We start from the raw sequence: 17,986 nt of genomic DNA, 5'->3' as shown, positions 1-17,986 counted from the left end.
GACAGACAAGTTCCAGCACAGCCCATCCCCATGCCCTGACCAGATGTGTTATTTTAGTGAGGTCACACAGAGAGAGAAGTAGCAGGACAAACAGAAAACATCCTTGGTCTAGATGAGATAAAACAGAACTGATAGACTCCTCTCTAGACCATTCCGCCCATCCTGAAAACACAAAGCAGGGCAGATATCTGCAGACTTCCAAACACACACTATCAGAAAGCCCCTGCATCAAACTAGATAATAATTAATGGCTGGAATAAACCGAGCACTAACACATTAATAAGTAAATAGTTGTTACTAACCAAGTAGGCATGTTGTCAGTGAGTCAATGGTAGATGAGATGCGATGGAGTATGAGTATTATAATTTCATACAGGAACTGACACAAATGCAGTAAAAAAATAAAAATACTAGCTCAGAACATAATTTCCTGTTCTTGTTGTTGAGAAGTGGCACCGTTTTGGAATAACGGCTCCCCGGCCACGGGTTGTGCTGGGATACAATTCAGATTCTAGAGAATTCTGCACAGCTTCACCCAGCTAAGGAAAACATTTCCCCCAGAAGGAAATCCATGGCTAAGCATTGTATGGACATCTTACCATGAGGGGAGTTTAATTAAAAAAAAGTTTTAGACTAAAGTTTCTGTCAAATAGTCTGGCCACCAACCTCTCACAAAACTTCCTCTATTAAAAACACAACTTTAGTATTTCTATTAATCATGACGGACACTGGAGTTGAAATAAAAATAAAATTTTGTGTGCTGTAATTGGGGGTTAATACAGTATCATTCAGGCTCTAAAAACCATTAGAACTGCTGTCAAATTAGATAGAGATTATAGTCCCGCTTGGCGGGCGGCACCACTCAACATGCAGCCCACTAGCCGTTTTCACTTTAAACTGAGGAGAATCAATTTGGTCACCAATTACAGTGTACTGCAGTATAATAGGCATTGTCTGGTCACCAAAGACTTTGCATAAGAATCAACTACTGTAAATTGAGTCCAGATTATAGTAAACTGTTACTGAATTCACTGAAAATAATATATTCCTGTTATCATAGGGTTAGATAATAAATAAACTCAGTAAAAAACCACAAGGCATTTTCAGGTAAGAATAATGGGTGCTCCTTCAACTCAGGTCTTCACAGTCAAATCATGCATTTGCATGGGGCTCTCTCATTGCACCCATTCTATTCAAACTAAGTCAGGTAGGAAACAAATAGACGAATGCAGACTGCTGTTTCAGCACGCATTCACTGCAGACTATAGCAGGCCAAATGAAACACTATTCCCTATGTACTGCAATACTTTTGACCAGGGCACGTAGGGCCCACTATAGGGAATGGGATGTAATTTGGGACACAGTCGTAGTGTAATCTTTTCCAGTGTCTTCTGCTGTCAGCTGGGTGTGCTTCAGTTCTAAAGCCGGGCACAGAGAGTGGTGAATACTGACGAGTCACACGGAGAGTGGTAAATACTGACGAGTCACACAGAGAGTGGTAAATACTGACGAGTCACACAGAGAGTGGTAAATACTGACGAGTCACACAGAGAGTGGTAAATACTGACGAGTCACACAGAGAGTGGTAAATACTGACGAGTCACACGGAGAGTGGTAAATACTGACGAGTCACACAGAGAGTGGTAAATACTGACAAGTCACACAGAGAGTGGTAAATACTGACGAGTCACACTGAGAGTGGTAAATACTGACGAGTCACACAGAGAGTGGTGAATACTGACGAGTCACACAGAGAGTGGTAAATACTGACGAGTCACACTGAGAGTGGTAAATACTGACGAGTCACACGGAGAGTGGTAAATACTGACGAGTCACACGGAGAGTGGTGAATACTGACGAGTCACACGGAGAGTGGTGAATACTGACGAGTCACACAGAGAGTGGTAAATACTGACGAGTCACACAGAGAGTGGTAAATACTGACGAGTCACACAGAGAGTGGTAAATACTGACAAGTCACACAGAGAGTGGTAAATACTGACGAGTCACACGGAGAGTGGTAAATACTGACGAGTCACACGGAGAGTGGTAAATACTGACGAGTCACACAGAGAGTGGTGAATACTGACGAGTCACACAGAGAATGATGAATACTGACGAGTCACACAGAGAGAGCTACACGTCTTACTTATCTCACGAGGAGACTACGGAAGCCACATTAAGGGCACAGAGAACCAGCGTGCCAATGAGAAGTCTTTAAAGAATATATTAAACAAAGATACAATATCATAAACATTTGATCACATGGATTCTCTATCCCATTAGCATGACCCACAGGTTCATCATAATCTCCTGGTAATAATAATGTTCGACCCCTGTTCGGCAACTAGGCAGAGAGACAAAACAGGGAGAGAATGAGAATTCCTTCCACAGGAGCACTTTAAAACAAAATCCTCCAAGCAGGTTTGCACAGTTCAAGGGCATCTTTCACTCTGCTAAAAAAAAGCTTCAAAATAATAACAGGTCCTTTGAACAATCAAACATCAACGGCGGTAATATATCTATTCTGTGAGTGTGTATGGAGTGGACAGACAGCATCTCAATCTCAGTGTAGGTAATATTAGGCAAGTCATTTCTTGTGCATTTTAATACAGAATGTACACTCAATATTTGATCTTTCCATTCGTAAACCATCTAAGGTCTGTCTGGCTAAAGCTATGGGAAAGTATAAGAGCTCCTCAGTACTACTACAAAGGCCAAGTCCAAAGCTAAACAGAAAGCCTGGAGTGGAGAGGCTGGCCCTTGGATCTCTGGCTTCAAAGCCTCATGACCACTCACATTTATGTCACTCTGCTCGTTACAGATGAGTGAGCACCGCAACTCTTTTTGATGTGACCATCTCTGGTCTTCTAACGATGGACTTCCATGAAAATGGACAAAGATATGAAAAGGCAACACGCTCATAACACCACACTCGATCGTCCTATCCATCTTTTTCTCCCTGTGTGTGTGTGTGTCTATGGCTCTCTGGAGTAGTCTAGAGATGTAGGCTACACTCCTCTAACTACACACGTCTCCTTTTCTAACTCGAAGACAGACGCAGCTGGACTCCAGGTCTTCTTTCTGTCTCTGTCAAACGGCCCCTCTAGCACGAGGTGTCAGAGGCAGAGCTCTGTTTCAACGTATTCCCGGTCGGTGATGGCCTCCCCCCTGCCAAAATGGAGAAGAGGGGGGGGGAACAGGGTGGAGACGCCCAGGGAGAGAGCGGCTGAACGTCTAAATCATTCCCACATGTTCTCAGGAGGAGTAGTTTCCACCACCAGCCTCACTGGGGTGAAAGGTGGGGGGCGGGGGACGGGGGGAGCAGACACCCTGTACTCCCAGTCCCAAGCACCTCACTTCCCTTTCTGCAAACATTGCTACATTGAGCTGCTCTGACTACGTACAGATGGTTTCATTTAGCCAAGCCATGGCATCACAGGGTACAATTTATTTTTGGCAAGCCAAGCTCAGAAAAAAATTGACGGCAAATTGAAAGACATTGAAGAAAAGTTCTGAGGTAGCAATGAGTTTCAAAGCTCGAAGGCAGAAAATCTCTCTCCCTAGACTCGAGACACATAAAGGATTATGACAAAATAAAAGAACCCCCCTAGAAAAGGAACGGAAGCAAATCAGTGAGCCATCAAATAATTTCAAAGTCCAATAAGGCTCAGATCAAAACCTATTTAACAGTTCAAAACAATAACAATTCAGATAAAATGAAAATCTAAAATGATACACGCAAAGCTCTGCTGCTATCCAATCAACAACAACTATACATCCCAGTGCTGTCAAAGCAAAGCACTTTGTCAGACACAGGATTACAGAACCTTTTCCCTCATTACACCCCCTTACACACAGCCAACCACATACACGGTCCATTTCAAAGGCCTGCCTGCCACAGCTAATATGAATCAAAGAATTGCATTCATTTTAATAACAACCTGTGCATGGCCGTGGTTATTGTTGCGGAGGGCAGGCTGTGCGTTGCTATGAGGCTGTGGTTTTCCAGGCAGGAAGAGGCTGCTTTGTTCACTCAGGATGCCAGACACGACCAGGGAAGCATGATCTTAACCTAGTTGTGAGGGAGTGACAGGAGGCTAGGATGGAATCAGATCAGATGACCCAGGCTTTTATTTTCCCTCCTCGTTCACTTGTCAATACCAACGTAGGGTGAAGACGGAAGGCGTGCTTGTCCGTGTGGCTGGTAGGGTCCAGTGATGCGGTATGAAGAAGTGGCTGGTCCAACACATTTATCTGAGGGGAATCAACAGCTGGACAAGCCATGGTTATGAAGGAGAGGAAAGGGATCTGATTTATAGCTTTACCCTGCCGTGGCAGATAATGACTGGAATATTACCCTCCTTGTAAGAGAGTGTAAAGGCGTCCACATGCTTCCCAGACGAAACAGCTTGGAAGAGAGTGTAAAGGCGTCCACATGCTTCCCAGACGAAACAGCTTGGAAGACTTTATGCATATATCATGAGGGCATTTTGTGATGTTTTTTTTATTGTTGGTTTTGGACTTTGGTAAGTCTTTTTTTTTCGGTTGTTCAGGCACACAACCTTTTTTCTTGAGGCAAGCTGAAGTCTGGAGCCGAAGTCTACGCCCCTTCGTCTGTGATTGGTCAACAGTAGGGATTCTTCAGTAAAGTCTTTGTTGTCATTCACTGAGAGACGACTCGTTTTCATGCACATTTTTTCATTTAGAAATACTGCACCAAACATCTTAGATGTAAAATTGCTTGACTAAGATCTCCACGGCAAAAACGGAAAAATCAATAACATGTTTCTTGAGTTCTTAGATTAATTCAGATCAATATCTCTAAATTGACAAACAGTATTATTGCCGTTTTTTCTCATTTTTCAAGCTAATGTAATATAAGGGCGTATGCGAGCACATTCGGTTCGACTTGGCTAGCTGCCGGCCGAACTGAAGCATGCTGATGCCTTAAGAGAAGGTGAGGCAGGAAGACAGGGGAGGCTGGGGGATAACTCCATTATGGGTTAATAAAAATGTTAACAGAGTCATTTGGGATTCCCTTGGTGAGCGTGCCTTTTTATTATATCAAAACTTCGGGCCTGAATTATACATTTGATCTCATTACTGTCACTTAGCCTGCGGCAAAAAAATATAGGAGCAATGAAAGCCAGATTTAAACGTATCCATCGTGGAGTGTGAATGTGTAAACCCCCATCGGAGAGACAGAGAGTGAGTCACCACACTGTCTCTTGTTTGAAATAAGTATTTGGCGTTTTGTTGTACTGGTGCCATTTCTCTACCTTCAACAGGCTTTCAGTTCTCTTCGTGTTTGTCAGTTTCACTACAGACAAAAACAATCTACCCTAGATGGTATCAAATAAAATATACAGTGCCTTCAGAAAGTATTCACAGCCCTGGACTTTTTTCACAATTTGTTGTGTTACAAAGTGGGATTAAAATGTATTTCATTGTAATTTTAGGTCAGCGATCTACACACAATAATGTGTCATGTCAAAGTGGAAGAAAAATTATAACATTTGTAAAGAAAATCATGAAAAATTAAACACTAATATACAGTATCCTGATTTGATAAGTATTTTCAAGCAGATTTAAGTCAAAACTGTAACTCGGTCACATTCACTATCTTCTTGGTAAGCAACTTCAGTGTACATTTGGCCTTGTCTTTTAGGTTACTGTCCTGCTGAAAGGAGAATTCATCTCTGGTGGAAAGCTGACTGAACCTGAAAAACTCCCCCAGTCCTTAACAATTACAAGCATACCCATAACATGACACAGCCACCACTATGCTTGGAAATAAGGAGAATTGTACTCAGTCATGTGTTGTATTTGCCCCAAACATAAAACTTTGTATTCAGGACAATTTTGGCAGTATTACTTTAGTGCCTTGTTGCAAACAGAATCCATGATTGGACTATTTTTGATTCTGTACAGGCTTCCTTTTCACTCTGTCAATTAGGTTAGTATTGTGGAGTAACTACAATGCTGTTGATCCATCCTCAGTTGATTTCTCCTATCACAGCCATTAAACTGTTTCATCACAGACAGTAACTGTTTTAAAGTCACCATTGGCCTCATGGTGAAATCCCTAAGCGGTTTCCTTCCACTCCAGCAACCGAGTTAGGAAGGACGCCTGTACTTTGTAGTGACTGAGTGTATAGATGCACCCTTTAAAATGGTAATTAATAACCTCACTATGCCCAAAGAGACATTCAATGTCTGTTTTTCTACCAATAGGTGCCTTTCTTTGCAAGGCATTGGAAAACGTCCCCGGTCTTTGTGGTTGAATCTGTGTTTGAAATTCACTGCTCGACTGAGGGACCTTACAGATCATTTTATGTGTGGGGTACCTGGAGTCATTCAAAAAACACTATTATTGCACGCAGATTGAGTTCATGCAACTTATGTAAATTGTTAAGCACATTTTTTACTCCTGAATGTATTTATGCTTGCCATAACAAAGGGGTTGAATATTTATTCACTCAAGACATTTTTCATTTTTTTATTAATTTGTAAACATTCCGAAAAACATGATTCCACTTTGACATTATGGGGTGTTCTCTGTAGGCCAGTGACCAAAACAACTAAATGTAATCAATTCTAAATTCAGGCTGTAACACAACCAAATGCCTCAAGGGGTATGAATACTTTAAGTTACAGGCCTACCTCATTGTACCTTTGTTCAAAACGATTTAAAAAAAATGTCAGCAGTTGAATCTGAGACTCAAGATACCACCGTCATCCTTTTGTGTTTAATTGAATCCCTCAATTATGGTCAGTGGAGTCCATACACAACCCATACATAGCAAATGTATGTCAGTGTAACCCATACATAGCATTAAAGCATATATTACCCATACATAGCATTAAACCACACATTACTAATACATAGTATTAAACCATACATTCCCATACACAGAATTAAACCATACATTATTCATACATAGCATAAAACCATACATTACTCATGCATAGCATTAAACCATATATTAACGATACATAGCAAGTGTATGTCAGTGTAACCATACATAATATTAAACCATACATTACCCATACAGAACATGGGAAAATGGAAACAGAACAGACCTAGAGTAAATAGATTGCGGTGGGGAATGGTCCGTGTTACAGGGGTTATGTAAACCTTTACCAAGAATGTTACTCAATGGTTTCTGTGTATGCTCCCAAATGGGATGAGTGTATTCAGCCCCAAGACATTTGATAATGAGGAATTACAGTTCCGAGAGGCTACATTATGTTCAACATTATATCGTTTGGTTTCATGATTAATATTCAATTTCAAAATGTGGGTTTGGTCCCTAAGCCATCAAGCAACTAGAGACTTTTCCTTTCAAAGTACAGACATGTTGTAGCCTACAGACATGTTTACAAGTTCCTGGTACATTTTTTCTTACTGTAATATAAATAAATAGTGTAGTGCAAAAGAGTGGGGTTGAAGTCTCAAATAAATTACCATGCAGTCATAAGATCCACATGGGAGCCTGCACCCTTTTAAAATAATGCAGTACACACAATTAAAACAATTATTTTCAATTTTATTGAAAGGGAGTAGAAATACATGCAGAATAAAACCAACATTCCTTTCATATCAACCTGTGGGTCATTCCTTCCTTGTTTTTGATGTAATACAGTACATAACTGCAAGTAGCCCTTTGAGAGTGAGACCAGCACAACCAAATTAATTAATCTACAAGATCTATCCTTGACCTAAAGTAGCTGCTCATAAAAAAAATAATTAAACATAGCATTCCCAGTCCTGCTAAAGGCCTTATCCACAGTATTACCAAAAGCTCAATTTATCTCCCCGAAAACCAGCGAACAGACAGTTGTGCAGCGATTTTTATGAATCACTTTAGGCTGTGAATGCTTATTTTGGTCTTGTTGTTTTCAGTGAGATAATCAGCATCTATCCTCTCTATATGACACAGAAAACTAAAGCGTTCCCTATCCTATCCTTGACGTTGGTTCAATAATTTGAATTCCATTTCGTTCGTTTTTCCTTCTTCTGTGAACTCAACGCACACATCGTACAGTTTCTCTGGAGATAAATCAGATCCAGCCTGAACTGTGCGATGTAGTAGGGATTTGTAGTTTCCAACAGGCCAATATTCTACATAGTTTAGCGCATAAAACATGGTAATTAACTACAATGGCCATAATCCACTGCGCATCTACTTGTCCGGTCTGTGTTTATTTTATGCCTGCTCTTGAAGAGACAAGAATGAGCAATCGTGAGCTTCGCTAGGTATCTCTACCTGAAAATACATGATCTAAGTGATTGATAGTTGGTATTCAGCAGTCATAAAAGTATGCCTTATTGTTGTTATTATTGTTGTAGAACTACAAAAGTGTGATTTTGTCAGACAACATAGGCAGCAGCTCAATAGAGATGCGATGATGACCTGGAATGAAATAATAAAGTCATCAAATAAAACTAATGCAATACACACAACTGAAATATGTTATTAAAGTAAAGTAATGTGAATAAATGATGGTTAATAAGTGATAAGCAGTCATTTTTATTTATTTAACCTTTATTTAACCAGGTAGTCTAGTTGAAAACAATTTCTCATTTGCAACTGTGACCTGGCCAAGATAAAGCATAGCAATTCGACACATACAACAGAGTTACACATGGAATAAACAAAACAAACAGTCAATAATACAGTAGAACAAAAGTCTATATACAGTGAGTGCAAATGAGGTAAGTTAAGGCAATATATAGGCCATGGTGGCGAAGTAATTACAATATAGCAATTAAACACTGGAATGGTAGATGTACAGAAGATGAATGTGCAAGTAGAGATACTGGGGTTGCAAAGGAGCAAGATAAATAAATAAATACCATATGGGGATGAGGTAGGTAGATAGATGGGCTGTTTACAGATGGGCTATGTACAGGTGCAGTGATCTGTGAGCTGCTCTGATAGCTGGTGCTTAAAGCTAGTGAGGGAGATATGAGTCTCCAGCTTCAGAGATTTTTGCAGTTCATTCCAGTCATTGGCAGCAGAGAACTGGAAGGAAAGATGACCAAAGGAGGAATTGACTTTGGGGTGACCAGTGAGATATACCTGCTGGAGCGCGTGCTACGAGTGGGTGCTGCTATGGTGACCAGTGAGCTGAGATAAGGCGGGGCTTTACCTAGCAGAGACTTGTAGCCAGTGTGTTTGGCGACGAGTATAAAGCGAGGGCCAACCAAAGAGAGCGTACACTACCATCATGGACTTGTATTAATTGTTTTATTCTGTGTTACAGCTTTCAACCCACATAATGCATAGTGCATTTAATGTTACAAAAATGATCAAAACCAACATCGAAAACGGATTATTTTTAAAATAAAAAGTACTAATTGCTCAGCACTACCAAGGGTCAAGGGTCCAGGTGTCATCGGCAGAAATATACCAAACCTGTTATCTTCATCTCATTATCTTTATCTCTGCATGAAGAAGGAGAGATCTGAATCGTCAATTATACCCCTCTTTTCACAATGCTGGCAGAAGCATTTACAAACTAAGTAGGGTGGTGACAGGATAGAATCACTGTAGGGGAGGGAAGGAGGGAGGGGGAGAAAGAGAGAATCTGAACTACTGATATCCTAATATAGAGGATGAAACATTAGAATCGACACAAACAACATGCTCATAGGGATTTAGCAAACCAGACAGACAACCTTAATGACATAACCTAATCAGATTTATATGCACCATGTCAAACAAACACTTCTGATATCACTGTATCAAATATCACTATATCAATACAATATCACCTATCAAAACAATCAATGTAGCTATTAAACAAGTTATTAAACTAACAAATTCACATAGCCCTACAATCAAACACATTAGCAAAGGGAAGTGGGGATCGGAGGATGACTAGGCTCTAATGGTATCTAATACACAGTACTGAAAGGCACCAATGAATAAGATAGCATCAGTGATACAGAACCACCAACTAAAGAGAGGACAGCAGCAGCTGCATAATCACACCCATTGTGTGTGCCAAATGGCACCCTATTCCCCAGTGCACTACTTTTGACCAGGGCCTATAGAGTTCTAGTCGAAAGTAGTGCACTATGTATGATAAAAAGAGGGCCATTTGGGACGGCGCCAGAGTCCGGATGTGGATTAAGATCAATGGGGGATGCACATTTAATTACTCTCCTAAAAGTTCAATTAATGTGGTAGAGAAGAGATTACCACAATGTTTTAAAACACCACAGCCAGAGGGCACATCGAGCACTTAGCCCTGGATGTTAGGCATTAATCCATCCCTCACCACTACCACACCATCATGTTGGGGTGAGTAAATATGAGATTAATGATACCCCCAGTCCCACTCTATGATATCCTAATACATTGTTATACACATGAAAAGAACTGTGAGACATTAGCCACTCTTTGCTGCAATGTCCAAACTGGCATATTGGTTAGAATGAAGCAATAAATTGTACATTATACGTGGTATGCTAGTATGGACATTGGAACGAACGTAGCCTCTGATTGCACCTACTATCAGAACAATGGTGGTTTAATGTGGAAAAGCCTCTGCACTGAGCGTCTCATTTAAATGAATATGTTGTAAATGAGGAAACAGATGTGGAAGTAAAAGATGAGATTTCTCTCTGTCCACTTTGCTCCGGCTCCCATGCCAAGCTGTACTTACATGAATCTCTGGGAGATAGTTTGGCTCTAAACACAAACAGCAACCTCTTCCATAATTTATTGCCATAACAACTGCCGCATAGTCAATTGAGAGTTTCCAGAAATTCATCTCACCCCTTCTTAAATGTGGTATATCGGTATTGACAGGAAATGATAACAGTAAGCCTCTGCATTTTTCTCAGTGGCAGGTAGCAAATGTGTAGAGCATGTGGAAAACCTTTACAACGTGTTTGTTTGTTTACATCAGCAAACAGTCCAATGTTATACCACCTCTTGTTTCTGTAGAAACACCAGAAGCTGGACCTGTGTAGAGGAATCAGGGTACCTTGGTCACATGGCATTATGAGCCTTATGTGAATGAGTGAATGATATTGTGGTCGTGAAGGACAGACATACTGTAAACCCACTGACAGAGACGCCAGGCACAGCAGTAACAGTAACACTGTGCCAGCACTTAGCTGGCACTCCTACTATTCACACAGTGCCTCTTCCTCCATGCCTGATATGACACTAGTGTGGAGACCTGGCAATCACTTGGTCCACAATGACTCACTGACTCTATGTCTTGGAGGAGGTTGCTGTCTCACAGCTCTCTAAACACAGCACATGTGTGGCTTCATCTATTGGGTCTACTGTGGTGTGTTTTGTGGTGTTGAGGTGCATTGTGGAATGTTGTGGTGCATTGTGGAATGTTGTGGTGCATTGAGGAGCATTGTGGTGTATTGTGTAGCATATGTGCCCCCCATCAATGCCCCCCATCAAAGTGGATGTGCACAGTAATTCTACCCCAGGGGGTTCCATTAATCACAACCCAATCCTATGGACATTTAGCTGCATGGGGAATCAAAGAGCAGAGGAACAGGGTAAAATCCTAATCCTTACCCTCTCTACCCATCGGTTGGGGGTCAATGGTTGGCCCATCTATCTAGCCCTGACCACAGCTTGACTGGAACCCCTGCTGCAACAGAGAAGCTGGGCAGTAAAACCAACAGAGGTCTGGAAGATTGGAGAGGGACCTGAGACTAGCTTCCTGCTGCCCTGTATCACAAGCACATCAGGACTACAGCATTAGACTACCACTTTGTCTGACCATGTGTCTATGCAAAACCTCTTACAGCCAGGGAGGAACCCATTTAGAACTGGAGTGGTTGTTGATGCTACAATCTAGATAGCTGGGCAACAGGGCAAGCCAACTTCATATGTTTCCTTTGATCTAAACCATTAACCCCCAGTACAAAGCCATGCTACTCACTCAGCCTTCCTCTAGCCTATACTGTCCTGAATAGCTCAGTCTGGGCAAAGTTTGCAAACATTTTGTAACAATGTGCACTGAGAGTCAGGAAGCAAGTACGGGAAGTGAGTGTTTAATAAATAAAGGGCACAGAAAACAAGGAACACGAACAACGCACTGACATGGACCAGAGTCAATAACACCAGAGGAAAGAACCAAGGGGAGTGACAGATATAGGGAAGGTAATCAAGGAGGTGATGGAGTCCAGGTGAGTGTCATGAGGCGCTGGTGTGCTTGACGATGGTGACAGATGTGCATAATAATCAGTAGCCTGGTGACCTAGAGGCCGGAGAGGGAGTATACGTAACACATTTACACTTTGTGTTGCTGTTGTTTTTAAGAGAGATGATATTTGATTTGTTGTCTGCTAATAATTACATGCACAAGTTTCACTTTTAAATAGCTACTTTTTCAACCACGCTGAGAAGAACACAGTGTTATGGAATAAAGGCTGTTATAATCATAACATGAGATAATGTTGCAACTTCTGATTCATTTATCGTTTAGCAAAACACGAGTCACACAAGATGTTTTGAGCTGGGGTGCTTCTTAGGGAATGGCATTTTGGGGATTTTTTTGGGGGAAAGAAATGGGCGTTCTATAAAGGTATTTCATGCAATTCTACATCACTTACATGTTAGAAGACATCAGCAGAATATGTTTTAATACCAATACAAGTGGCCAAATGCAGGCTACTGTGAAACTTGCTTTTCAGGTAGGATGCAATTTCTATTCATAATAATTTGTTTAATCATTATTATTGTATATCATTATTATTGTAGGCGTATTTATTAATCTAAACCAGTTCTTTAAATATGCAAACTGTGTTTTGTTTAATTCTGTTGAGACATTTTCATTGGCTAAATTTAAGTTCAATCTTTTTTTAAATTGTGTGCTCCATATTTAGTTTAAGATCAGTTAATGATATTTATTTGAGAAAAGGCCTAACCTATTTCTTTCATTTCTTGGGTTTGGTAGGCCTTTATTGGTAATTGCTGCAATATGGCCTGTTAACTTTTTGAAGGTTTAAACCAGTTCGCAATGGTTTTGTTTCATTCTGTTGAGACATTTTCTTTGGCTAAATGAAGTACTGTTGATGTTATGTTTGCAGCGATATAATATCCTGCTCATATTTTCCATATAAACAGTGGCTTGAGTTATTTTTGATATTACCCTAATAAAGTTTAGAAACTTTTGGTGTGGCTATTAGCCTATTATTCTGCTGCCCCATGGTATGAAGGCAGTGCGCAACCGGCGCTCTAACTGACTCTGACAGTTGTGTTTTAGGCCTACCAGAAATTATTTTTTAAAACGTAATTAACTAGGCAAGTCAGTTAAGAACACATTCTTACTTTCAATAAAGGGGTTAACAGTGGGTTAACTGCCTTGTTCAGGGACAGAACGACAGATTTTCTAACTTGTCAGCTTGGGGATTCGATCTTGCAACCTTTCGGTTACTAGCCCAACACTCTAACCACTAGGTTACCTGCCGCCCCAGGTAGCCTACTCCTATGATCTAACAATATAATGCTTATCTTTATCAAAAATATTCTGATAAAAGGTGTACAGGAGGCAAATATCTATATAGTAGATGCAGTAGCCTATCTGACAAGAATAAAGAAATAGACGTCAGGGTCATAGCATGCCACCGGCATATCTCTCTCTGGGGCTACGCCTAAAGCTTCTCTTCCTTTACATGTGTTTATATATGAATATCATACAGTGGCCTAAGCCTATAGGTCTATTCATTCATGCAATGCCCTAATGCATTTAGTGCTCAAATCTCTGACAGCTGAACCATGAGATCATACCAGTTCAGTCAAACCACTAGTCTCCATAAGCAAATAGACTCTTAAGTGCAGATTCAAATGTACAGCAGGCCTAGGCTGTAGTTAAAAGTGTACAATCAGATTGTTAGTCTATATGTCAATAAATGATGCACTTGAAAGTAGATCACGGGGTCAATCAGGAATGCAATAGATAACCATGGGAAAATGGATATGTAAAAAAAACTAAACAAATCTGGGTGGAAAAAATAACCTTCAGAAAAACGTCACTCGCTGTAAACCACACACATTTCCATAATGAAGGTGCAGTGGTAGAGCTCTAACCACTAAAATCTTCAGAGCGCACATATGCACTTGCCCGTTATACATGAAGCACTTTGATGTAGGTACCGAGGGCGAATCAGCATTTCTAATCAATATTGGACACAGCCATATTCAAAGTAGCCTACCAGTTGCAACAATATAACAATTCACCGCTGTGTTACTTGTTTGCTGTGCCCGAAGAACTAAAGACGGGGCAACTAACTGGCAAGTATGGCGGCCTACGGCTACACAGTAACCTATTGCCGCTATGTGCCTACCTCCTAGAATACTTCAAGCTTGAGTTGGCTGTCTAACTATGAAGTTTATTCTAGAAAAAAATGCATTTGGAAAACACATATAGAAGTTTCTGCCATAATGCTTCGACACACCCAGCCTAACAAGACTACCAAAACGAGTCGAAGATCAATAATAACTGTAGGCTATGCAGTGCACAGTCCACATTTATAAAACCATTCATAATAGCATAAAGGTCCGTCCCGGAAAAGCGGTCTAAAATCCTGCAACAAAAACTTCTAACAGCAATAGTCATTGGTTACCATCATATCGTCGGACCTATGCTACTGATCCGAATATGAAACTCTTTATTGTGTGTACGGCATTGACAGAAGGATAGCCTATAAGACTTACTAAACAATTCAAACTTACGTAAAAACGAAGAATAAGGTGGTGGATCCCACAAGAAGAGTGGCAGCAGTGGATACCGGGATGTATTTGGTGGGTTTAAATCTCTTTCCAACGCTGTTGGGCATTCTGTAATTTCCACATTCCTCAATTATTTATTCCAATTGGATATAGTATACATATGTAAAGATCCAGTCTGCAATATCTATAATTAACGATTCAGCCAATCCGTATTTACTGCCGTTAAACGCACACAGATCCAAATATAGACAGGCAGAAAATACAGCGCTCCAAACGCTTGGAAATCCACTACTTTTCTGCTAGCAGCACTAACGATGTCACTTTACTATGGTAATGAGGAAACCTTCAAAAATAAAAGTCCGCATTTCAACATATTGCAAGGTGGATACTCAATCAAAAGATAATATATTTTAATCAATGTCGATTTGTATTGTGCTTATAAGCAAATTAAAAAAGAAATTTATAGAAAAAGTTTTACATTTGTTTTAAAAAACATTATTTGATTGACTGACATGATTTGACAAAACACTTGGGATGCCCCTGGATGCCACCCGAGTCTAAAATCAATTTAAAATAAAAGGCTATTATACAATGAGATTGTAGTAACATAGTCCAATGGTTCCGTTCCAGTTGCATTTATGATTAGTGAGGAGCATACCCAGAGAACAATAGGGCAGTTACCAAATGCAGTATAGAATAAAGAAAGGGATATGTGTGGCAGCAACATAGTACCTGTGCAAATGAATAGTGATAGGTCCATTGCACTGCTACATTGCTGTATTCAGGGAGCATTTTCCTGCCTGAAGAGTTGAATCAGGTTTTAGCTGACAGATACAGAAATCCTTTTAACCTCTGTATGCAAAAAAACAAAATCATCCACTGGATTTCATCGACCCACTTCTATCTTGTCTTCAGTGGGTAGACGAGTATTTGAGACAAAGTTGGAAATTAGTGAAAGGAGAGGCAACTCCATATGATCTAGATGTCTGTGTCATACCAGCATGTAAAAGTAATTTAATGCAACAAGCTGGTCAACTCTGTAGACAAGAGTGCAGTAAGAAGGAATGCAGGTACCGGATGGGCACGAATTCCACAAATCTTGCTGACATTTGTGACATTGTTGATGTTTGCATAGGTCTTGGTAGCAGACATAATTCCACATTAGTAAGCAGCTCTATTAACAAAATCAAGAAACCAACACAAACTTTAGACCTAAAAACTGACCCAGAAAATCCAGATTGTAAATCCTTTGATGAACACCATTTGCTGATGAATTTGAAAGTGATATACAGGGAACGCCAAAAGTATTGGGACAGTGACACATTTGTTACTGTTTTGTACTCCTCCAGCACATTGAAATGATACAATGACTAAGAGGTTTAAAGTACAGACTTATTTTGAGGGTATTTTCATCCATATCAGGTGAACCGTTCTTGTGCATAGTCCCCACATTTTAGGGGACCAAAAGTATTGGGACAAATTCACTTATTGCTGAAGTAAAAAGTTAAGTATTTGGTTATAATGTTTCTAGACACTTCTACATTATTGTGGATGCTACCACGATTATGGATCATCCTGAATTAATGGTGAATAATGAATATAATACACCCCCTCAACAACAGAAAAACGCTAACCTCCCCTGTTATTGTAATGGTGAGGGGTAAGACGTTTGCGTGTCTAACTTTCTCACATATTCAGGATTATCTCTAATCATGGTAGCATCCACATTAACACATTAATGTAGAAGTGTCTGGAAACATATCCTATTCTTATTTACAATAAAAGTGACTCCAAAATGAAACGATACATTATTTACCATTCATTTCAATTGGGCACAAAATAATCTGAAACACAACCAAAACACAAAGCAAATGCATCCAACAAGTTTGTAGTCACAAGCTTGATGTAGTCGTGGCGTGCTATGAATATGGGACCCAATACTACACTTTTTACTACTTTAATACACAAGTGAATTTGTCCCAATACGTTTGGTCCCCTAAAACAGGGGGACTATGTACAAAAAGTGCTGTAATTTCGAAACGGTTCACCCGATATAGATGAAAATACCCTCAAATTAAAGCTGACAGTCTGCACTTTAACCGCAGTCACCATATCATTTTAATGTGCTGGAGTACAGAGCCAAAACAAAAAATGTCACTGTCCCAATACTTGGAGTTCACTGTACAGTATATAGTGAACAAGTGAAATCTCCTTTCTTTGAATGCTTTGACAAAATACAGAAACAAACCTTTGAAGGCATTGATAGAGCACAATGCACTGAGAGAAACCAGTACTGTTCATAAAAACTGTTAGACGAGCTTTTTAAAAACTTTCTTCTGGTAATTCCAAATTTGGTCTATTTTGGTCTAATTCCTATTTGGTCTGACTTTCTCACCCGAGATTTAAAGAGATTTTCATCAACGTATTTAAAAGTACTGCTAAACAAGAAAAGCACAGATATCAGTGAGGAAACCTTCAAAAATACAAAACATTTGTATTTCAGGGATAAATAACAGGTTGATGAGTGTATTCTTAACATACATACTTTGTACATAGCCTACCAAAGAGACTTACTGTACAGTGCCTTCATACAAGTATTCATACCCCTTGACTTTTCCTCACATTTTGTTGTCTTACAGCCTGAATTTAAAATGGATTGAGGTTTTGTGTCACTGGCCTACACACACAATACCCCATAATGTCAAAGAAATAAAAATAAAACATGTTTTTAGAAATGTTTACAAATTAATTAAGAATTAAAAGCTGAAATGTCTTGAGTCAATAAGTATCCGACCCCTTTGTTATGGCAAGCCTAAATAGGTCAATGAGTAAAAATGTACTTAACAAGTCACATAATAAGTTGTATGGACTCACTATGATTTTGAACGACTAACTTAACTTACGTACCTCACACATACAATTATCTGTAACGTCCCTCAAAAACAAGGTTTTCCAATGCCCCGCAAAGGGCACCTATTGGTAGATGGGTAAAAACATTGAATATCCCTTTGAGCATGATTAAGTTATTAATTACACTTTGGATGGTGAATCAAGACACCCAGGCACTACAAATATATATCGTCCTTCCTAACTCAGTTGCGGAGAGGAAGGAAACCGCTCGTGGATTTCACCATGAGGCCAATGGTGACTTTAAAAGAGTCAGGGCTGCATCATGTTATGGGTATGCTTGTAATCGCAAAGGACCACAGAATTTTGGGGGGATAATAATACATGGATTAGCGCTAAGCACAAGCAAAATCCTAG

General features: G+C 40.0%; 1 protein-coding gene across 2 annotated transcripts in view; it reads right to left on the bottom strand.

Annotated features, from left to right (window-relative positions):
* LOC139411061 (palmitoyltransferase ZDHHC8B-like) overlaps positions 1 to 15,020 on the bottom strand; it is an 85,518-nt gene extending 70,498 nt beyond the window's left edge. Inside the window, exon 1 of one of the 2 annotated variants that reach the window (XM_071156863.1) lies at positions 14,726 to 15,020. In XM_071156863.1, coding sequence (XP_071012964.1) covers positions 14,726 to 14,829 — 104 coding nt within the window. In that variant the 5' untranslated portion in view covers positions 14,830 to 15,020. Of the gene's footprint in view, positions 1 to 3,943; positions 4,237 to 14,725 lie in introns of those variants that run through there. The other variant, XM_071156864.1, reaches the window with a different exon arrangement.
* Positions 15,021 to 17,986: the final 2,966 nt, after the last annotated feature.

The sequence above is a fragment of the Oncorhynchus clarkii genome, chromosome 6, assembly GCF_045791955.1.
Source record: "Oncorhynchus clarkii lewisi isolate Uvic-CL-2024 chromosome 6, UVic_Ocla_1.0, whole genome shotgun sequence".
In the NCBI taxonomy this organism is placed as follows: Eukaryota; Metazoa; Chordata; class Actinopteri; order Salmoniformes; family Salmonidae; genus Oncorhynchus; species Oncorhynchus clarkii.
This window is presented reverse-complemented; position numbering and strand designations above follow the sequence as displayed.